This window comes from Bradysia coprophila (genome assembly GCF_014529535.1).
Source record: "Bradysia coprophila strain Holo2 chromosome X unlocalized genomic scaffold, BU_Bcop_v1 contig_117, whole genome shotgun sequence".
Classification (NCBI taxonomy): domain Eukaryota; kingdom Metazoa; phylum Arthropoda; class Insecta; order Diptera; family Sciaridae; genus Bradysia; species Bradysia coprophila.
In genome coordinates, this window is record NW_023503292.1 from 1,215,899 (window position 1) to 1,239,490 (window position 23,592).

The following is a 23,592-nucleotide window of genomic DNA, read 5'->3' on the forward strand; positions in this document are numbered from 1 at the left end:
TGATGAGAAAAACTAAGCCAGCTTGTTTGAACTAATTGGGTGTAAAATTTAATTTTTGCGTAACGAAGCTGAAAGCGGCAACTCTAGCGATATCATTCATTTTAGAAATTGTATTTCAAAGACTGCGTCACACTTTTCTCGAAGAGATTTTTGTTGGGATATCAGTCGTTTTAGAAGTGCAATCAACACTGCTTTTTATAACAGTTTACAGTTTTAATTCAAAAATTTTACGAAATTCGAAAATTTGACGAAATTTGACGAAATTTGACGAAATTCGAAAATTTGACGAAATTTAACGAAATTCGAAAATTTGACGAAATTTGGAAATTTGACAAAATTCCAAAATTTGACAAAATTTGACGAAATTCGAAAATTTGACGAAATTCCAAAATTTGACAAAATTTGACGAAATTCGAAAATTTGACGAAATTCGAAAATTTGACGAAATTTGACGAAATTCGAAAATTTGACGAAATTTGACGAAATTCGAAAATTTGACGAAATTTGACGAAATTCGAAAATTTGACGAAAATCGAAAATTTGACGAAATTCGAAAATTTGACGAAATTTGAAAATTTGACGAAATTTGAAAATTTGACGAAATTCGAAAATTTGACGAAATTTGAAAATTTGACGAAATTTGAAAATTTGACGAAATTTGAAAATTTGACGAAATTCGAAAATTTGACGAAATTCGAAAATTTGACGAAATTCGAAAATTTGACGAAAATCGAAAATTTGACGAAAATCGAAAATTCAAGAAATACCTCTAAAAACATAATTGACCCACCCATATTTCCAACTTTCGACATTTTTCACATATGCCAATGTGTTCTACTCGTAAAACTCTGAGACTTTGCCGAAGAAAGTAAATCTCTCATAAGCCAAAAAATATTAGTCCTTTCATCCTACGCTCGAGTAGCTCAAAATTTGGTCACTCTGACCACTCTAGCTCAACCAAATCTGCACCAATTTTTATAATTATTTTTTTGTTCGATTCGTGTGGCGAATACCTTTCATTTGATGGGTCACACGCCCCTGCAGGTTTCAATACAGCTGAGCTACAGCTGAAAACGCGTTCCCGACCCTCGAAAACCACACTCAGAAACCACTTCGAGGCCAATAAAACAAAATTCTGGTTTTTCCTGGGGTAGTGGCGTATCACATTTTCATTTTTATGCCCACCCTGAGGTTCCTGCAAAATTTCATGGAGATTGGCTGACTAGTTTCCGAGATCGACCGTCGATAGATAGACAGATAGACAGATAGACAGATAGACAGATAGACAGATAGAAACATACAGAGTAAGTTGAAAGATTTTGATTGTTTGGAAAACGTTAATTTGGTGCATTTTCTATCAAAATGACCAACTTCAAAACGATGTATCTCCGGCAATTTTAAAGTTACATAGTCGAGTGATAGCTCGTTTTGCTAGTATTTGAAGCGCGAATAAGATAGAATAGGATTTGTGGTGATACAGGCCAAAGGAAAGAAACTTAAATTCTCGCCTATATATAGTTGCCGCGTCTCAAAAAATTTTCTTCGTTCTTTTTTGGAAGTTAGACTGCGTCAAGTCCTCCGCTATCGCTCCGGACATGATATTCAGTAATAAACGAAATAATCAAATTAAAAGTACTGCGACCAGTAAACAAACTTTATCTTCCCTACACGATGTGGTTGAACAAAGTCTAATTAAAAGTGTGATGCAAAGGAATTTTTTCTCCGAATTATTATTAGTAATGATCTCCTGATCATTTTAGGCCTAAAGAATGGACACGGCATGCTCAACATTCGCCACTGCAACACCTTTAGTTTTCCTCTAAATCTAACTTTTAGTCCTCCTTCTGGACGCAGAACGTGACTTTAAGACCAATGGTATAGCATTTCAGAATCAGGGAGCCAGTCCAACTAAAACATACTATACCGCCTTTCCGGAAGAGTCGAAAAAATTTTTGTTGCGGCCTAATGATGTGTAAAGTTGATAAAAACATGCCTATATTGTCAGTAGCATGGCATGCGTGGTATCGTTGGGAAGCTAGTGACATCAGCTACCCGACACACAAACAAAAACAGAAAAGAATGTTTGATCCAGATCTGTTAAAATGGCATAAACTTTCACTTTCAATTTATCTCAAAAACCGCCCGCCAACTTTTTTCTTTCTTTAGGCCTAAAATGATCAGGAGATCATTACCAATAGTAATTAAGCAAAAAAATTACTTTGCATTACACTTTTATTTAGACTTTGTTCAACCACACCGTGCCTAATTAATATCGATCGTGTGCAGCTAATCGTGACCGATCGAATGATACATACCACTAATGCCGAAGGTTTCATAATGTAATTCAAAAATATTGAGAGCACACGACGTGAACGCTCTTCATTAATTTATGGATACACCACACTCATTTGTTATCTTTCTCACAGATGTCGCTCTAATTTGTATTTGATGACGTAATTTTTGTGTTTGGATGGATTTATTTACTTTGTTTTCATTCACCTAGCCGTTTTAAGAGCGTAATTTTGCGTATGTGTTTTGATTTTCAATGCAAGTTTTATTCGCATTTGTGTGAGTATTACATTTACGCTCTTGGAACCGTCTACGGATCCATTCGATTCATTCATTCATTGTGACTGTTTGAAAGAAGAAAGAAATGTTGTGAAATAACAGATTCTCAATAGTTTTTCTAAATAAAAAAAAATTGTTTTTTTGATTATATTCTGTGAATTTTATCGAAAATAAATTATCTCAATATATTGTAATCGAAATGGAGAAAGAACATCGTCGCATAATTCTAGACAATATATCCGAATTGATTAAATTAACCAACTATGAATTGCTCATGAGAAAATGTCTCGATCGCAAAATTATGTTTCCAATAATGAAATCAGAGATTGAGGTAAATTTCGACAAAAACTTAATGGATTGATGGTATAACGCTAAGTCGTCGATAAATGTTTTCAGAAATTGCAGATTGGACCAGAAACAAAGCATAAAATGCTGTTCGAGAAAATTACTCATCGAGGTCCGAAAGCGTTTCAAGGACTAGTCGAAATATGCAGAGGCAATTTCGTCGAGGCTGCCCATTTACTGCAACGTAAATCGTCGCGTATCCCCTTGCCCAGTTTCGATAATAATGATGATGACGACGACGACGACGGGACCATCAGTATTCGAGGGAAAAGACGCGAAGGCGAAGAAAAGAAAGACAAAAGAAAAGGTCGCGATAAACAGAATGACGCACAATTATCGCCCGTTGCAAAGCCACCACCGAACGTTGATATAACCGATAAGTCGGTTAGCCGTGCGGACGCTGAAAGGAATGTGAAATTGGAATTATTTACGGGTGAAGTGCAGCCAACGAAATTAGCTATTAGCGTCACCAAGTCAAAGAAGTACCATACGCACAAAACGTTGGCCACCTACGACATGAGATCACGCCACCGAGGCGTATTTTTCTTAGTCAATATTATCAATTTCCATAACAAGGAGCCGAGAAACGGCGCTTCCGTCGATCGAGACAACTTAATTACGCTGTTTCGGGGCATGGAATTTAGCATATTTTACAACGAAGACATTACCAGTGGGGTAAGCATTTCGGTGGAGAGTGAAAATAAAATTGCTTTCAGAACATTTGTGCCTGCACATGATGAAACTTTTGATTTTTATTGGCTTTGTGACATATGAGCGGTGATAGTGTGTCTTTGTGGAGCTAATATAATGGCATGGCCTCCATCTCTTTGTGGCTGTTGCCTTCAAATCTAAATTTAAGTTTTCAGCTGTTCGAAGTGAAAACTCGCGCTATTTTTCATTGTTTCATTTCAAGTGCAGTCCGAATGTTTTGTTTTGGCGTTTTTTTTAATGTAAATATTGGATGGCATTGTGATGACATGATTTTTGTTTGCTTTGGCTGTTTCTAGGAATTTCACATCCTGGTGGATGAACTGATATCCTCGCCATATTTGAAACAGACTGATAGCTTGGTGTTCGCTGTCCTAACGCATGGTGAATTCCAGAAGGGCAAGCAATTCATCGAATTCACAGACGGTAGCCTGACAACCGTTCAAGACATTCTCGAAAAATTCAACAACATCAACTGCAAGAATATGGTGGGAAAGCCGAAAATCTTTTTATTTCCCATGTGTAGGTGAGTTATCCCGACCGCGAAACATACTGTAATATTGCTCAAGTGCACGGAAAACGAAATTTATAGAGGCAACGTCTCTGACACAGGAACGGGCCACAGGAGTGCGAAAAGCAAAAAGACTGAAACGGACACCATCAGCATATCGGAACAGATGAATATCGGAACGTATACGGACATAAAAGTGTGCTACGCAACTGTTCCGGGATTTGAGACGCATCGCGATCCGGACACCGGTTCGTGGTACGTGCAGACATTCTGTGAGGTGTTCGCCGAATATGCGCACGAATTCCATTTGGACGATTTGTTGAAAATGATTGGCGATAGAACGAGTCGTATTCGAACGGACAAAGGTGAGCTTCAGACTTCTAGTACGGAAGAGAAAGGTTTCCATAAGAATCTTTACTTCAATCCGGGATATTATGGAGAAGGCGTCTGAACATTTAAAAGAAAGAAAAAAAAACTTTTTTTACGATTTTGTACATCTTACATTCGAATTAGCAAATTAAAACGTTTTTTTATCTCTTTTGTATTTGAAGCTCATTTTTTTGTGTATGCGGACGTGTATGTGTATGTGTGATGAAGACACAGCTGTGAACTTCGCATTCAACAAAACAAAATCCAACGCAACGAAATTAGATCATCAAAGCGAACAAATTTGAGTCAAGTTTTCTTTGTCCTTCTTTGTGATTAGCGATGATTCGAATAACTCGTTTGTTTGGTTTGCGATAACAATGTCTTTGAAGTGAGGAATGCCGTTTTTCACTAGCAATTGCAGAAATCGACTTTCGTTGCCTAATCTTATCATTTGTATAATGAACATTCTAAATGGGAATACCCCGCGACAATTCAATATTTTAGAACGATTGTATTGACAACGTTTTACCAGAAATTACACTTAAGTGTTGATTAGCCACGAGCTATTTTGATTGTGCGCGCATAGCTTACAAAGAACGAAACTTTTTAACGATGACAATGCCGTTTTCACAACGAATTTTGAAGAATCATAATAGACTTTTACGTTTGTGTCTTCGACGATTGATTTAGCGCAATTTCCCTCACGAACGTACTGACTAAATTGACTAAAATCAATCGACCAAGATGTAATTCGTCATGCAAAAGGACAAAAATTCGAGAAATAATCATTTCCGGTCCCCAGAGAATGTGGTTTATATTTGTACTAACGAGAGCCCCACATGCATATCAGTTCTTCATAAGGGTGCGGTTGAAGGTATGTCAAGTTGTTGCATTACCCGAGATCCGAAAAACATTTTCGAGTCGAGAAGCCCTAACGGGGGTGGGCTTAGGTCTTTATTTCATTCATGAACGTACCTCGAAAATGACGTCACTTTTGTACGAATAATGACGTCATTGTCCAAATAGGTTCATCTACCATAATTGAAAATAGGGACCCTGTGCTGTATATACTATCTCAGTCGACAGATATAGTAAAATCAGTACAAAAATCCCTTAAAGGGTATATGTGACGCAAGTCCTTTATCATACTTACAAAATAACTGATATAGCTGAGGGAGGGTGACGCATTCCGCTCCTGTACGCAAAAGTTTTATCAACAAAATATTGACCCAAAACATTTTAGAAAGAAAATCTAACAAAAAAAAAGTTTGCTTCACAAAGTGACAGATGCGCAGATGTTGAGGAAACCGCTGTTAGGAAAATTGTTAAAATAGGTAAGAATACGTCCTGAAAGAATGGAATTCAAACGGAAGAAAGCCGAAGTTAGGAATCATCTGTCATTCCAAATTTCGGTAACCAGTCTTCGAAAAATAACCCAAATCCATTGAAAACTTCGATGGAATTCAGGAAGAGTCAGAACAATCATCTGTCATTCCAAAATTTAGGAACCAACCTTGGAACATCTCACTCATGTCGAAAATAACCCAAATCCATAAAAAAAATCCGATGGAAGTTAGGTAGTGCCAGAGGAATCATCTGTCATCCCAAAATTTAGGAACCAACCTTGAAACACCTCACTCATGTCGAAAATAACCCAGTTCCCAAGATATCCAACTTTTGAAAATTGCATTATTATTTTTGGTCCATTATTACCCGATAGACAAAATTTCAGGAAAATCTATAGAAACGTTTAGTGGCTGCTGGATGCTGGCTAACGTAGGCAATTTTAGTTATCTGAAAATACGAAATCAATATAGCTTGTTAAACTCGTGTGGGTGCCTAGATTCTAAATATCCAAGTTTTGTGGTCATTGGAGTCAAGAAAGGAAGCCACAAAGTTGTTGTTCCGCCGTCTCCAATTTTTTTTTAACGTTTTTGGTAGTGCACTGGCGTCACACCCTTTAACTAACGTGCGGGCATGATATCCAAATTGATGAACGTGTTATGTAGTCCCAAATGACGAATGGAACAGCTCAAGTTTTCGAATTATCAATTTGTGATAATTCGACATTTCGAAGTGTTGACGACAGATTGTAATAAAATCTTTTACTTCATGCTTTGACATTTTTCTATATATACAACGAGTGCTTTGATATATACCATATTAGCCGTCAGGGCTCATCTTTTATTTTTGTCGTGCAGTTACCATCAACTCACCTTGAGAACCGAAGACAACACAGCCGAATTCATACTCATTGAACCATTGAATCAACTTCTGTATTATCAAGCTGTGCTCTGCAGCTCTGTCACAATCTCCTTTTCAGATTTTGTTTTAGATACCACCTATGATCCCCTAAATTTTGTTACCTGTTTTATTATCCTCATGTGATTTTCCGGTTTTGAAAATTTTCAAACAAAACAAAAGTTGACTGGATAAAACCAACCCTTTGCAGATGTTTTTTTTATCTGTCTAATATCTTCTTATATGTGACACTAATGAAGAATCAATATATTACTAGGAACTAAAAGGTTTGTTTTCACCACAGTGATCAAAAACAAATCTTTTTTGTTCCGTGTGACATTTGTTATTTATGTAACAAGAATCGTATGAAGGTATATTATCGCACTAGATGTCAGATTGCCAACCCGAGGCCGAGTTTGGCAGGACATTGTGTGCGATAAATTATCGCCGATAATATACGATTCGTGTTGCATACAACGTTTTATGCAATGAAGAAAATCGACTAAATACTGAAGATTGTGACTTCAGTAACTCCAGTGCGATAAAACCACTTGAAAATCCTTTACGTATAAATATCATCACTGAAATAGTTATTTTCCTAACGAATGATAAAATGCTTTTTTAGCGAATGAGAGGTTTCCAGCTCGAGCCGGAGGTGAGTGCTGGAATCTAATTCGCTGAAAAAAGCCTCTTAACATAAGTTAGGAACAATGCTTTTCCTAAACAACGTTGGAAATAAGCGACGAATCGCGACTTCGATTTTAACACTAGTTAGGAAAATAACTTTTATGCTACAAGGACTGTAAAGGGTATTTTATTCTGTTGTCTCGGTGCAATTGAAATGTGGGCAATTCGCATGGAAATTGATAACATTTCACAACAATTACGTAAGTTATGTTACTTGTTGATGCAATCTAAATGCGCATTTACATTGCCTAACCTCAACACCTAAATAATATTAAATCATTGAATTTGATAGTATCATGTCCCGTTTACACAGAAGCCATAACCGAAACCTATAATGTACGTACAAGTGCTACAGTTTTTTTTTAAACTATGAACAGAGATATCCCAGTTACTTTCAATTATAATGCTGGGTCAGTAAAACTTCCGCTTAAAAATTTGTTTGTTTGTAATGGAGATAAGAGTTTCTCATCGTCCAAGCATCAGTTGATTTCTGTAAACATAACTTGTGTTTAGAATATTTTTTACCGAAGTGCATTGCTTTAGTCATCTCTGGAAGGTTCTCTAGTAACTGGGAAAGCAAATTGTTTTTTTTGTGGACTATTTAGCTTGTGTGTTTACTACGAAAAAGAAATGTTTTTTTTTCTTGATTCTAAGAAATTGTTTCAACATAAACATCCCATGTGTGTAAAAATAACCTTTTCTCGATCTTCAATTGAACAGTAGTAGAAGTTCATGCCTGTGTTTCAGTTCTTGAAATGTTATCGACGGGTATAAATGTTGTGGACAATTGATCTATTCGTACCTTCGGCAAAAGACAATTTACGATTTTTGTGTTGCCATTACATCTGAAAACTATTCATAAAACCGCGACCACAAAGTTCATCAACCATAATACATTCTTATCACTCATAAGTGTGAATTATGTTTCAACTAGTTACACATTCACAACTGGAACGCCATCAGAGATAAAATTGACGAATAATGATTTTAACTTTCAACTAAAGACTAGACCGGATAGTTGAGTGATTCAGTTGTTGATGAAAAATCCGGCGAACGTGATCATGTTGAGTAGAAAGGTTTTCCTCTTCATTTGGTTAAACATTGCAATTAATTTCACCGTCGGCTCAAAATTCGAACGAAAACTTTTACAAAGCATCGATAACGGTGGTGACATACGAGTGCATTTCGGCTATGGCAATAAAAGACTGATGAAACCAAATAGGGCTATGGGTCCCAATTCACTGGCTGATACGAGCGACAAGTCAAAAGTGGATATATTGAGTGGCATTTTTCGTAATAGTGTACAGCAGATACGATCTAAGACGAAAAAAATTGACGTAGTGTATGTATACGTAGGGTGTTGGAATAAGATTTAGTTTTAGACCCGTCAAGATCAAATTTTATATAAAGAAAACTACGGAAAAAGGAGAACGTCCTCATTACTTAATAAGACTTATGCAACGATTCAAACGAACACGAACGACTACAGTAGACGTCAGAAAAATTTAGGCTCGTATTTGCTTCCGCTGTTTTTCAGCTGGTGCACTCATACAAGTTCTTATTTTTGGTAGTGCTAGAACCGTATTAAGACGTATGATCAGTTTTATTTGTTTGAGTGGATCAGCTGAAGCAATGTCATGTCTTAATTTCACTGATGGCCACTGTATTATGAAATTAAGATTCTTTTTATATTTTAGAATTTTCTTGTTTTTCTCAAGATAATATCGCCATTGATTACCACTATCATACGGGTCTTTGCCACTAATCAAAAGCATAATTGTATTTGAAATTCCGAACAGGTTTTTGATCGATTCAAGCTCAAGTGTTGGAAAAACCAATTTTATGAGTGAGATAAAGTTTGTAAAGAAAATGTTGGGCGATTTTACGGTAAGCATAAATCATACCAGAGTGGCCATTGTGACATTCAGCTCGCAAGGGAAAGTGGTGAGTTCATTTACCAGAATTTGTGTTGTTTTTTCTTGTTGTGGTAGACCTTGAATGTAATAGTTATTTGTTCACTGAGTGAAGAAAACGGAAAAATTTTAACAAGAGCGAAGTTTAGCGGCCAAAGCAAAGCGAGGGCCGTGAATAGTTCGAGTTGGAAGTTCTCATTTTCTTCCAACAGGCGGACAGAACATTTTTCATATGGGCGAGGTGTGATTAACCGCTTTTCTTCACAAAAAAGAACATCAATTTGTTATTACAAAACCAAAATTGACAATTCGATGGAGAAAATATCTATTTTCGCTCCGCACATGAAAACTTATGAAAAATATGAAGAGCGACACAATTTTTTATTTGGTATTTCGGAAAGATCCAAATTTTTAAGTTTAACTAGCACTATTTGATTAGGCAAATCAAGCTATTTTCTGACAAATATTTACATACTTTCATCATCTGTGATCGATAACGACTTCAGGTGTAAACGACGAATTCCTAGTCAAAAAAATGTTCAGAAATAGTGAAGTAAGAGATTCAAATTTAATCTCTTGAACATTCTTAGATCGTTTCGGGAATAAATGAAAAGGTCTGACTGATGCAGTCTTATATGCATGTTCAAATATAGTGAAGTAAAAGATTTGTCCATGGTTATTTTGATCTGTTTTACGTTGTGATCATGAACTTTTAACAAAAGAAGCTTAAATCGTCAGTAACAAGTCGTAATATTTTTTGCCGGTAGGTTCGTCACATCGATTATATCACCACATCGAAAGAAGAAAATGATAAATGTAAGCTGTTGAATTACGAAATACCAAAAATTAGTTTTCATGGAGGTGGTACTTATACATTCGGAGCACTGAAAGAGGCTAGGGTATGCAAGAACGAAATTTGGTCATTTGGTGCCATATAATTGGTGCATTTCTTGATAAAAAAAATATTTATTTTAAGGATATCCTATCTAAAGCACGGAAGCATAGCCGCAAATTAGTCTGTTTGATAACAGACGGGTTTTCGAATGGAAAAAATCCGGTGCCAATTGCACAGAAGCTTAAGAATGACAATATTACGATCATAACTTTTGGTAAAGTGTAAATGAATATTTATGAAAGGAAAACTATTGAAACAAAATTGAAAAATTCGCAAAGACCTTTGTTCAGGCTCATCGTTCAAATAGAACAATTCGAAATCCCATACACATGAAAATTGACGAATGAAATTTATATTTATCCCGTTTCTTAATCCCAATATAAATTTTACTTATCAAAAATTTAAACGAAAAAGGTATACAAAGCGGAAATTCGGCTGAGCTGTACAACATATCCAGTTCACCCGGGGCATCGAATAGCTTCTTGTTGGACAGTTTTACGCAATTCGAAAGCTTAGCACGAAAAGCCTTGCACAGTGATTACAAGGTGGGCCATAATATAAAAATGAAAGATTCGTCATTTTGTGATATTTTGTGCGATAAACCATTAGCGAGCGATGGGTAATGTTATAGTCAATTTACATTTCGGTTTAGACATAAATGACGTTAAAAGTCCCCTATTTCCACTCATGTTTTAGGGACTATTTTTGGGAAAACATTTTCCCTTATTTTCGTGAATTTGGAAAAATTTAGAAAAATTCTTGAAAACTCAGAACTTCCCTTGGGAAGTGCTTTCCCAATAGTCCCTGCTCTATACCCAACATATAATGTCATTTATGTAGGGCCTCAGTATTGCTTTCTTCATGTTCACCATTCTGTTTCAGCAATAATTCTTGCTGTGATGCGAATTCAACCTGCACCTGCGGAACAACAAGCGGACATTACAAATGTATGTGCAATACCGGATATTATGGATCGGGACTCATAGGAGAGTGTCACTGTATGTATACACCAATCGGACGTGATAAGCGTTTGAGATTTTTTTTTATAAATAAATGTCCGATCCAAAGTGTGTCCAAATGGTACCTACTGGCACAATTTCAATTTCTGTAAACCGTGTCCCGATGTCAATCATATTACCGTGAATCTGCCGGCTGTTAATGCTTCATATTGTGTCTGCAAATCGGGCTTTATTGCGCAAGAGGACAATCGATGTGAAGTGATTAAATGTCCGAAGCTTGAGCCGCCAGAAAACGGTTACTTTGTGAAACATCCGACTACCTGTGGCCATGTATTGAATGCGGCATGTGGTGCTCGTTGCAAGTCAGGATACCAATTTTCTGGCAGCAGCATCCGTTTGTGTCAGGAAAATGGTACATGGTCTGGAGTGGAAGCAAACTGTTTCCGTGAGTTGAAAACATATAATTATGCATCGGCAAGGCTGAAGCGCGAGTGTCTGTCCTTTATGAGCTTTATGAATAAGTTATTTTACTTACTAAGCCACCGTGAAATGAGTTTCAACGCTCATATTAATCAAGTAATGACTCATTTTTGAATGGCGCTGTTGGTAAAGTACATTACACCAGACTGGAGAGCCGCCAAATTTCAGCCGCCGAAAAACGGCGGCTAGACCCAAAACGACCCGCCGCCGCCGCCGGAGTTTTTGGTCGGCTAATTACAGCTAGCCGCCGTAAGCCGCCGCCAGAGGTTTAGGTCGGCTTACTCGGCGGCTGGTGCATATTTTATCCAAAAAAGACAAAAAGACGACACAAACCAATAAAATTAAATTCATTTTTTGGGACAGTACCGTCACTTGAGAATGTGCCCCTACTTTTAATGTCCTTTGTGATGTCTATCTTTAAGATATTTTCTACTTTGATTTTCGTAAGTTTTTTATTTTTTCTTCAAAACAACATTCCAAGAAAAATTGAGAAATTTAAGAAAATTTTCAAGAATTTGTAGAAAATATTGTCGATGGACATGGTCTTTTGCTTGTAAAAATCCCAAATTTTATGAAAATCGTAAAAATTGCGAAAATTCGATTCGTGAAAGATTTGAAATTTCTTGAAATGCGCAAAAATTCTTTAAAAGCGCGAAAATTTGTGAACAGAGCGAAAATTCGTGAAAAGCGTGAAAATTCGTAAAAAATCGCAGAAATTCGTGAAACTTACAAAAATTTGTCATCCAGCCGCCGCCAGCCGACCTTTTTGGGCGGTGGCTAGGCCCAGTCGCCGCCTGAACTTTTTTAACGGCTAAGCCGTACTTAGCCGCCGCCGCCACACCTTTTTTGGACGGCTAGACGTCGCCGGCGTTTATTTTTCGGCTCTCCACTCTGCATTACACACAACTTACGACTTTTTGAAAAAAAAAACTTTTTAAAAGTTCGAAAAATTAGCAAACCCTCCATGTGTGTGTATACTAAATCATCCACTAGCCGGACGTCTTTTTCTTTTCTTTAAATGTAGTCAAAACTTGCCCTCAATTACAAATACCCTACTACGGCATGACGACATGCAAAAATTCCGATCTGAACATTTTCTATGACTACACACCGCGCAACAAAACGTTTATGGAAATGTATGACAGCGACGAGCATAGGAAAACCGAACCGTTACCCATCGACACAGACTGCAATTTCAAATGTGGTCCAGGTTTTTATCTGGTAGGGTCGGCGATCCGAAATTGCTTACCTCTATCGAAGTGGGATGGGTTGCAGACGACGTGCAAGCGTAAGTGGAAAAGTGTCGAATTAATTTCAATTTTTAAAAATTATTTCGTAAACTCGGCGTAGAAATACTCTGTCCAGCATTGCCGAAAATAGCGTTCGGAGAATATGAACCGACAGATTGTAGTGAACAGAAAATAGCGCATGGTTTCAACTGTACAATAATCTGTCCATTCGGTTTTGAGGTCAAAGGTGGACCAGCTGTAAAAACGTGTGGTGGCAAACGAACTGGTGTTTGGTCAAACAAGAACAAAAGTCCCAAGTGCATAGGTATGTGAGCGGCCATTCTTAAAATTCATTCGTTTGAACATTCTTATGAAAGTATTCAGAGCATCAGGTAAAGATTTTCATGTTTTAGATGTTTCTCCGCCAACTATTGAGTGTCCAGAAAATTTTACCGTTTTCATGGAATCCGATAGAAGTTATTCTGTTGTGAAAGAGTTTCCTCAGCCGAATGTCACAGGTACACCATATACGTTGCAAAGGCTTCGTTCGACTTTCCTCTCATTTTACATTTTCTTTGTGTTATATTGTTCCGCAGATAATTCCGAGTTGAATGTAACATTTTGGATCAAACCGGCTATCAAGGCCGAAGGTGTGAAGTTAACACTCGGGAATCATATATTCTCGTATATTGCAATTGATTCATTCAAGAACAAAGCTAGATGCAATTTTACCGTGAGCGTCATTGACCATACGCCGCCCGTTATGGACAATTGTTTCGATCCACCGGAATTTCTCGTTCCCACTTGCAATTCGAATGGCACAAATTTGGAGCAATGTTTCATCGGTACTCGCACTTCAAAATTACTTTTCGCTTTTATTCGTAACCATTCTTAACCGTTAGAGTGGGAGGATCCAATCATCTACGACAATTCAAATACCGAATTGATGGTGTTGCGAAATTTGGATCCGGGTTTCTTGGACATCGGCCAACATCGAGTCGTGTATAATGTAACCGACAATTCGGGCAATTCCGGCAGTTGTATCATGAATATAACCGTTAAGCGATTAGAGTGCAACGTTCTGGCATCGCCCAGCCATGGGCAATCGATTTGTGCGAAAAATCATACACACACTTGGTGTGAAGTAGCGTGCGATTTTGGATATGCTATTTACGATGAGCTTGAAGATAGTCATTTAGAGAATTTCAAATTAATTTGTGAAAATAACTTTGCTAAATGGAAGTATGACATCATTCCAGATTGTACCGAGCTGCAGTTACCGAATTATGTGGAGCAAATTTTTTCAATTGCACTCGATTCGGAGCAGCCACTTTGCGACGATAATTCCACAAAAGATCGGGTAAAGTGGGTTGGAACAGATAAGTGAAAATTCAAATTTAAACCAATAAAATGTTCGTAACCAGATCGAAGACGATGTACTGGAACAAGTGAAAGCACAGATGTGTGCCGGACAAACGGATTGTGAGGTCATGTCCAATATTCCAGAATGTTTTGATGAAATGCCAGTCATCGACAGTAATGGCTCCAACTCCAACGCTACGTTTTACAGCATCGTTAAGCGTGATGTGAGCGAACGTACGAAACGAACCGGAAAACTGCGCCAAAAATCTAATCTCAAAATTCGAGTGCTGACAAAGGTTGGCAAGAAATTAGGACTGTGGAATCAGAATACGACGCGTTCGGAAAATATCAAGGTGAGAGACTTGCATTCACTTGCATGAGGCGACATAAAAGACCGATAGAAGAAATTGTCTTGCTAGAAAATTAAAACGGAACTGAAAAACCTCGGAGAGAATAAGGAACTTCTGCAGAAGCTGGAAGATCTGAAAATTAATATTCGGCTGCTGAAGCTGGAAGAGTCGGTTAATTGCCAAAATGGAAGCGTAGCAAAGAAGCATCTCTGTGGTAATTGCCATACAAATATCTTTCATGCTTCAAATCACGTACTTAAAACTACGATTCTTCTCAGTACAATGTCCGAAAGGATCGTTTCACAATGTAACATCACAAATCTGTCAACAATGTCCATTAAATATGTTCTCCGGCCTGCACGGTCAAACACTGTGCACATCTTGCCCGATGTATCACTCTACACGAAAGCTGGGAAGTCAATCAGCTTCCGATTGTAAACGTAAATTTTCATGTCAATTGCTCCACTTCTAATGAATTTCGAAATGAAAAGCATCAATGTCTTTTAGAACAATGCCCGCCCGGTACCGTAGCGCGACTGAAGACACCGAGAAATAATCGCTCGAATCAGAAATTTAGCCGAACCCTGATGCCATTCTGTCGCAAGTGTAGTCCCGGCGAGTACCAATCTAAGTACGATCAAATCGCTTGTGAACAATGTCCACCGAATACTATATCGCCGAGAGGATCTACATCAGCGGACAATTGCCATGCGAAACATTATCAACCGTGCTCGCAGATCAATGTTTGCGGTTTGCATGGTACTTGCAAACAGGAAATTTCAAATCCATTCCTCTACAGCTGCTCGTGTGAAGATGGATTCGTCGGTTCGCATTGTGAACATCAGGTAATAGTCAAGTGAATCTTTTCATGATAATGATAATCGAAAACATATCAACGATACATATCAGTTGGACTTATGCCTGTCGGCACCATGCCACAATGGCGGTACGTGTTACAATTTCCAAAACACAAGTTCTTCGATTGTTTGCACGTGTCCAGTTGGATTCAGTGGCGCATTTTGTGAAAATAGTATAAATCAATGCAATGATAGTATTTGCCTGAATGGCGGGTGGTGCATTGAGACCAGCGAAAGCCCGTTCTGTGAATGCTTGTCAGGTAATTTGATTACTTGTTTATTGCTTCAAAAGAAAGATGCAAAACGTAACCATTCCACAGGCTTCGTTGGTGAACGCTGCGAAATTGAAGTTAACTTTTGTTCAGATCTGCCATGTGAAAGTGGCACTTGTATTAGCACCACGGAGGGATATTATTGCCAATGTCCGCCTGGAATAATTGGACGTCGCTGTACGCTAAGACCCTGCGACTACGTTCCGTGCCATGAAAATGCAATTTGCGTGGATTTGATGGAATTTCCCGCATCACGTAGCAGGTATAATAATTATCTTGTTCACTCGCAGAAGGAGCACCTAATGTCGTAAAATTTTAAATTTACTTCCACTAAGTTTTGTGTGCCGGTGTCCGAAAGGACTTCGTGGCTACGACTGTTCGCAAATTGATAATCCATGCGAAAGAATGCCATGTCTTAATAATGCCAGATGTGTTCCGCTGGCATTGCGAGACAAGAAAACGATTGATACAAGCAATGCCGATGAAAGCATTTATGAAAAGTATCGATGCGAATGTCCACCGTATTTCTATGGTGAAAAATGTGAGATTTTGACGACACCCGATTTTGTGATGGAATTTCGGAAATCAGGAATAAACGATTATGTCCAAGTCGCTGGGATGACAGAGCGATTGTCTGAGGTATGACCAATATTTAAGTTTTGTTGGGTTTGCAGCCATCACACACGAGTATCGACTGAATTTGGTCAATTCTAGATCTCAATCTGCACGTGGATGCAAACCGATGACAATTTCAACTATGGCACCGTAATATCGTATGCAACTGAAAGTGTGGACAATATGTTTACATTAACAGATTACAACGGTTCGTATTTAAGATCGACATTTGAAGCTCTATGCAACCTTTATGCACACATCTTGAATCTCACAATTTTTTTTTGGAATTTTGAGATTTTTAGGGAATTTTTAGGAATTCAATTCCTGAATGAGGCTTTGCTTACTAAGCAATGCTTAGTAAGATAAGCTTTGAGGGATTCACAGTTAGTGAATGGGAGTCCTTCAGCGCGTATCCGCGGAAGTAAACTGTAGGGCGTTGTAGCTAGACTCACCCTCTTTCATTCCACGTATAACACAAACACACCCCAGATATTTTGAGTTGCATGCCACAAAGTTAGTCGAAGTAAATTGTCTGCCCAGTACACCCATATTTTTCAGTGTTTTCAACTTGTTTCATACATTAGCAAGTAAAAGACGAAATATTCAAACCAAACACAATGGAGCGATGGAAATCACTTATACAAGCAGACCTGTCCCAACATTTACCACATTTTTAGTCATAAGTGCAGAACATGTGGCGGCACCTACAGATGACTATACTCTTTATGAAGGTCTGCTAAAGGTCTATATTCCTACAACATTTCAACTTTCAGAAACATGTCTATCTATCACGAAAAACTGTTTTCACGACCCCGTGACATGCTGTAATTTTTTCCGTGTTCACTCCAGAAATGGGAAACTAACCGAAAAAGTAAAAGATATTTCTTAGCATTGAAAACGACTCAAACGAGCTTTAGCCTGCCCGGATGGCCGAACCATTGTATTGGTTCAAGTTTTGGCGATATCACTCTTAAAAGGTTTTCGATAGCTTTAAACTTTTAAAAAGCTTTCGAGAGCTTTGAGCTTTTTTTTGTAAACACCTGCAACATTTCACTCTTTACTAAAATCCAAAAAATGCTCAAAGCTCAAAGCACACAAACATGGTGTTTGAGCTCAACTTGGCAGAACAGAATAAAATTAAAATAAAATTCGTTGAAAGCCCAACATACAGTTTCATAATGGCTTTGCTCGAATTGATCTGTTTAGTCCTAGACCATTGAACATATTTCAATCTTCCTGCAGGTTTGGTGTTGTATGTGAACGGAAGTAATATTGTAACCGACGTGAACATCAACGACGGCTTATGGCATTTCATATGCGTTGCTTGGACTCGCGAAAATGGATTTTACGAAATCCATGTAGATGGATCCCTACATCATACCGGATACAATTTAAGCGAAAATAGTTTCATTGAGGCGAATGGAGTTTTTGTTATTGGTCAAGAGCAGGTAATTCGATCTGAAACGATTTTTATTGTTTTTGGATGATTTTGATCGGATTATTACTACAGGACAGTATCGGTACCAGTTTCAGCGAATCCGAATCATATGTTGGAAAAATAGCGTACTTAGACATTTGGAATCGTTTCCTTTCATCGTCTGAAGTATTAGAATATTATTCTTCGTGTGAACCGTATCATGGCAATCTGTATGCATGGTCCGATTTTAAAAACCACATCAAAGGAGACATTAAGGTTAGACGGGGTAATTCAATTTCGGCGTTAAAATATCTACTGACCATTTTGCTTTGACTGTTTCTGCAGATCGCACCATCACCATTTTGTAAGCCATGCACAAACAACATTCACATCTCGAACGGTTTTATTCGCAATGTCGGAAACAGGTTGGTTCAATCAAAATATCATCATGTCCGGAGCGATAGCGGAGGACTTGACGCAGTCTAACTTCCAAAAAAAGAACGAAGAAATTTTTTTGAGACGCGGCAACTATATATAGGCGAGAATTTAAGTTTCTTTCCTTTGGCCTGTATCAACACAAATCCTATTCTATCTTATTCGCGCTTCAAATACGAGCAAAACGAGCTATCACTCGACTATGTAACTTTAAAATTGCCGGAGATACATCGTTTTGAAGTTGGTCATTTTGATAGAAAATGCACCAAATTAACGTTTTCCAAACAATCAAAATCTTTCAACTTACTCTGTATGTTTCTATCTATCTGTCTGTCTATCTATCGACGGTCGATCTCGGAAACTAGTCAGCCAATCTCCATGAAATTTTGCAGGAACCTCAGGGTGGGAATAAAAATGAAAATGTGATACGCCATTACCCCAGGAAAAACCAGAATTTTGTTTTATTGGCCTCGAAGTGGTTTCTGAGTGTGGTTTTCGAGGGTCGGGAACGCGTTTTCGGCTGTAGCTTAGCTGTATTGAAACCTACAGAGGCGTGCGACCCATCAAATGAAAGGTATTCGTAACACGATTCGAACAAAAAAATAATTAAAAAAATCGGGGCAGATTCGTTTGAGCTAGAGTGATTAGTGACCAAATTTTGAGCTACTCGAGCGTAGGATGAAAGGACTAATATTTTTTTGGGTTATGAGAGATAGAGAATTACTTTCTTCGGCAAAGTCTCAGAGTTTTACGAGTAGAACAGAGGAGCATATGTGAAAAATGTCGAAAGTTGGAAATGGGTGGGTCAATTGGGGTTTTAGAGATATTTCTTGAATGGTGGCAGATAGAGAATTACTTTCTTCGTCAAATTTTCGATTTTCGTCAAATTTTCGAATTTCGTCGAATTTCGTCAAATTTTCGAATTTCGTCAAATTTTCGAATTTCGTCAAATTTCGTCCAATTTTCGAATTTCGTCAAATTTTCGAATTTCGTCAAATTTTCGATTTTCGTCAAATTTTCGATTTTCCTCAAATTTTCGATTTTCGTCAAATTTTCGAATTTCGTCAAATTTTCGAATTTCGTCAAATTTTCGATTTTCGTCAAATTTTCAAATTTCGCCAAATTTCCGAATTTCTGTTATAAACTGTTATAAAAAGCAGTGTTCTAAAACTTCTAAAACGACTGATATCCCAACAAAAATCTCTTCGAGAAAAGTGTGACGCAGTCTTTGAAGTACAATTTCTAAAATGAATGATATCGCTAGAGTTGACGCTTTCAGCTGCGTTACGCAAAAATTAAATTTTACACCCAATTTTAGTTCAAACAAGCTGGCTTAGTTTTTCTCATCTGCCAAAAAAAATTTGACTGGAAACAACCAAAATTTTACCAAAAAATCTGCGTCGCAAAGTGGCAAATGTTCAGGAACAGACCAGCAAGAAAATTTATCTGCCACATGCGACGCAGATTTTTTCGGTAAAATTTTGGTTGTTTCCAGTCAAATTTTTTTTGGTGAAAATTATTTGGCAGATGATGAGAAAAACTAAGCCAGCTTGTTTGAACTAAAATTGGGTGTAAAATTTAATTTTTGCGTAACGCAGCTGAAAGCGTCAACTCTAGCGATAACATTCATTTTAGAAATTGTACTTCAAAGACTGCGTCACACTTTTCTCAAAGAGATTTTTGTTGGGATTCGATTCATTTACCAGAAAATTACTCTTCAATCAAGGGCATTTCATTACTGCCACGACGGCTACAAACTTGAAGGACCAATAGTTCGCGATTGTCTTCGAACGTCCAAATGGTCGCTGCCCATACCGTATTGTCGAAGTATACGGTGTGGCTATCTGCCAACACTAAATAACGGAGTTGAAACAATTGAAAAAACAACATTCGGCGAAGAAGTTACGTACACTTGTAACGATGGCTATCGCTTGGCGTCTGGATCTCAGAAACGAGTTTGCATGATCAATGGCACCTGGTCTGGTACTCATCCCGAATGCATAAGTGATTGACTACATTTGTCTATTGTTATACTTCAATACCCGTTACAATTTTGTTGCAGGCAACATCCAATGTTATCGTTTAGAGCCGCCAGAAAATGCTAAAATAACTTACGCCAATGAACGAGGAATGATAAGCAACACGTTGGAGAAGTATTCAATGGGTACATTTGCTGAGATTCAATGTGACAATGATTTGGTCGTTGAGGGCGAGAACTTCTTAAGCTGTTCGGAAAACACTCAATGGGACTATCCCTTACCCAAATGCGTGATCAAAGCTACAACGGAAGACGCGCCCGTCGAATTGAGTACCCTAAATACAAATTATGGTATGACTGAGGACGCGGATGACATTTCTATAGAGGAGGAAGATGACGATTTGATTGTTGCAACGCCGAAGGCACCGACTATGGCCTTCTGGCAATCACTGAAAAAATTTCTTTACCAAGGATGTTCGCAGCGAAACACTTCGTCGGAATTGTGTTGGAAAATATCCAAATCCGTTGAATTTAGCGACCTGACAACATTTCAACCGCCAGAGACTAATGATCACAATATGGACACAATTTTGGTTGGCGGACTGTACCGATGTGTGAACCATTTGAACAAATATTCATTTGCCCAAAAATTAACATTCGAAAATATGTTCGATTGCATTACGAACGCGGAGAGTCCATCTGCTATGTCCGAAGATGTAAAAGATTTGCTGAGGTTGATTGTCTGTTTCTACATCGATACTATTTCATTGGTGACTGTGCCAACGGATGACGCCATCAAACCGGATGAAAGCATAACCGATCAAATTAAGAGACATCTGATACGCATAGTCACAACTGTCTTTCAAAATTATGTGCGAGATGCTTCGTACGACACTGGAGGTTATGACGATTCCACGAGAGCAGCCGAAATGAAATACGAATCGGAGTGTAACCTGATGCTGATACCGACAACGCTAAACACGACAATAAAAAATGTGACCAATCACAAAGCACCGTTGCTTACCGTTGACATCGAGTCACGAATGGTGCCCGTTTTCGTTCCCGAAATGACGAAAGTTCATTTCGAATGTGCAAGAGGATATCAGATAATCGGCAAAGACTACACCGAATGTCTGTTTGGTGAATGGACCGAGATCGGTTTCGATTGTGAACGTAAGAACGAACTTTTTGCATTTTCCAGTTCAACGGTTACGTACCAGCCATAAATGAAAACATTTTGCAGAAATTTTCTGTGACTATCCCCCGCAACCAATGAACATGGATATGGATCATGTGAACGATACACAATACGCGATCGGCTACAAAATTCAATTGAAATGTAAAGATGGTTACATGCTGTACGGTAATGCACTGATATTTTGTACATCCGACGGAGAGTGGACTAAGGTGATGGCTAGGTGTTCAAGTGAGTTCGAAGTACTTAAACAATTACCTTTCAAACAAAAATGTATTATTAGAATCGGAGCAGCTCGTGCTACACTGACGTCCTTTTTCATGAAAAATTTCCTTTTTGTTCCAATTTGTAAAGATTTTGTCGAACGGGCGGGGCCAGTTTCAGGGGCCGTTTATAAATTGCGTATAGCGGAAAATTGTCAATTTTCCAGACACACCCCAAATGTGTAAGAGACTTTGCAAAAAAATGTATGGACTGTCGCGCCCTTGCGTTAATGCTAATGTAATTTATGAACGGCGCCTTATCGATCTGGTACTAGGCATCCGCAAACGCTCTTCGCTTTCTCCTACGCTGATCATTGTCAGTGTGACAAACGGCACATTCGGTCCCCAGTATGTCGTACATGGCTAAACTTTCATAAGCAACACATCCGGTGTTGTTTGCAAAGATTTTTCCTTCGATACTACAAATGTTTTTAGTCCAGATGCTTGTGTCAATCCGCTCGCTTTACGAGTTCGAGATTTTCATTTAGAACATTTCATTTGAAAACGAAAAATTATGAAATACATTTTCGGAGGAGCTTATGGCACAAGCACCTGTACTATTTCACAATTTCTCAGTGAAATGACTGAAAACACGGCAGTGTAAAGTTAACCAGGCAGTGGCAGTCAATTTGACGGTGGAGTATAGTAAGACTTTGAAACGCTTACTAATACAAATGTATGATACATTAATGATTGTAACGGGACTTAGAACCCTTCTTTGAATGCATTTGCGTCCTCTGCTCCTGCCTGGTTTATTTTACTCTGCCGTGGTTAAAATGTCTATTCATTTAAATGTTTCAGAAATTTCCTGCAGCAAGCCAACGTTACCCAGTGATTCGACGATTGTCAGTAGCTACCAAGACAAATATCAAGATAAAATAAAAGTTAAGTGTCCGAATGATAGTATTGTTGAAATTGAATGTCAAAGTAACGGACTTTGGATACCGAATCTGAGCACGTTATGTTCAAATGAAACCTAAGATGTTTTTCTGAAATTTTTTTATTTAAAATGATGGTTGGAATATATACGAATATTTTAGAAAATAAATTGTTTCATATTTGTCGAACTATCAACGATGAGAATCAACGTAATTTTTGTAGGGAAAATCGTCAATACCATCCCAAACATGGAACTTTCTTGAACAGATATCAAGGACAGGGGAAGTAGTGACGGAATGTCTGTGCACGCAGCACTGGAACTAGTATCCCAAATTATAGTTACGTGACTTTTATAGATTTAGAAAATACTTAAAAAATCTTATTATGACACACATCAGGCATGAGCGCCGCCGAAAATAAGCCGCCGATCAAGCCGCCGCCGGCCATTTTTGAGCAAGCCGCCGCCGGCCATTTTTGAGCAAGCCGCGCCGCAGCCGAGCTGGTGCCAAAAACACGGCTCAAGCCGGCTTGAAACGGCTGGAAAATGAAATAAAGATTTCGAAAGGTGAATGGGTGAAATAATTTTGAAAACCGAGATTCCTGTTGATCCTAAGCAGCTCAAGTACATTTTGATTTTTTTTTTTTCAAAATTAAGAAAATTTTGAAAATTTTCTTGAATTTTCATGATTATTCCAGAATGGTATATTACGTCCTCGCTTATAAGTTTGTTGTTTTGGCGAGTATGACCTTTGCGGAACGAGCCGAAGGCGCACAATCAGTTAATTCACAAATTTGAGAAAACATTATCGATCTTTGCGAATTTTCTCGATTTTTTTCTTTTCAATTTTTACTTGATTTTCGTGAGCTTTCGATTTCTTCTCGAAAATCATTTTCTTAATAAGTTAAATGAGTGTACCGGAGCATTATTTTCCATTTATTTCAAGTTTTGAGGCAATAAAACTTGACGTGTTAGTGAACCTTAGACTTAGAGACTTGCTTGTAACAAGACCAGTTCCACTTGCACTTTGAACAACCTAATCTACCTACATTTTCGCTTTCCGTAC

At 38.0% G+C, this 23,592-nt stretch overlaps 2 protein-coding genes across 3 annotated transcripts; both read left to right on the plus strand.

The window, feature by feature from the left end:
- The first annotated feature begins 2,500 nt into the window (after positions 1-2,500).
- Positions 2,501-4,682, plus strand: LOC119067037 (caspase Dronc-like). Its single transcript, XM_037169772.1, has 4 exons — positions 2,501-2,899; positions 2,965-3,588; positions 3,921-4,147; positions 4,214-4,682. The coding sequence occupies exons 1-4, from the start codon at positions 2,768-2,770 to the stop codon at positions 4,581-4,583; spliced, it is 1,353 nt and encodes a 450-aa protein (XP_037025667.1). The 5' UTR covers positions 2,501-2,767; the 3' UTR covers positions 4,584-4,682.
- A 3,265-nt stretch (positions 4,683-7,947) lies between these two features.
- On the plus strand, positions 7,948-22,694 carry LOC119067030 (sushi, von Willebrand factor type A, EGF and pentraxin domain-containing protein 1-like). Of its 2 annotated transcripts, XM_037169764.1 has the most exons (27): positions 7,948-8,771; positions 9,229-9,373; positions 10,110-10,241; positions 10,319-10,451; positions 10,652-10,856; positions 11,120-11,235; positions 11,306-11,641; positions 12,701-12,964; positions 13,027-13,230; positions 13,319-13,423; positions 13,502-13,750; positions 13,808-14,265; positions 14,330-14,620; positions 14,687-14,831; positions 14,896-15,057; positions 15,125-15,462; positions 15,527-15,734; positions 15,795-16,008; positions 16,082-16,385; positions 16,461-16,569; positions 17,604-17,809; positions 17,872-18,054; positions 18,124-18,203; positions 19,940-20,217; positions 20,276-21,364; positions 21,435-21,617; positions 22,451-22,694. In XM_037169764.1, exons 1-27 carry the CDS (start codon positions 8,467-8,469, stop codon positions 22,627-22,629), a joined length of 6,621 nt encoding a protein of 2,206 aa, XP_037025659.1. In that variant the 5' UTR covers positions 7,948-8,466; the 3' UTR covers positions 22,630-22,694. The 2 variants fall into 2 exon arrangements, with proteins under 2 accessions (XP_037025659.1, XP_037025660.1); XM_037169765.1 differs by lacking the exons at positions 7,948-8,771; positions 9,229-9,373; positions 10,110-10,241; positions 10,319-10,451 and having other exon boundaries at positions 10,719-10,782.
- Positions 22,695-23,592: the final 898 nt, after the last annotated feature.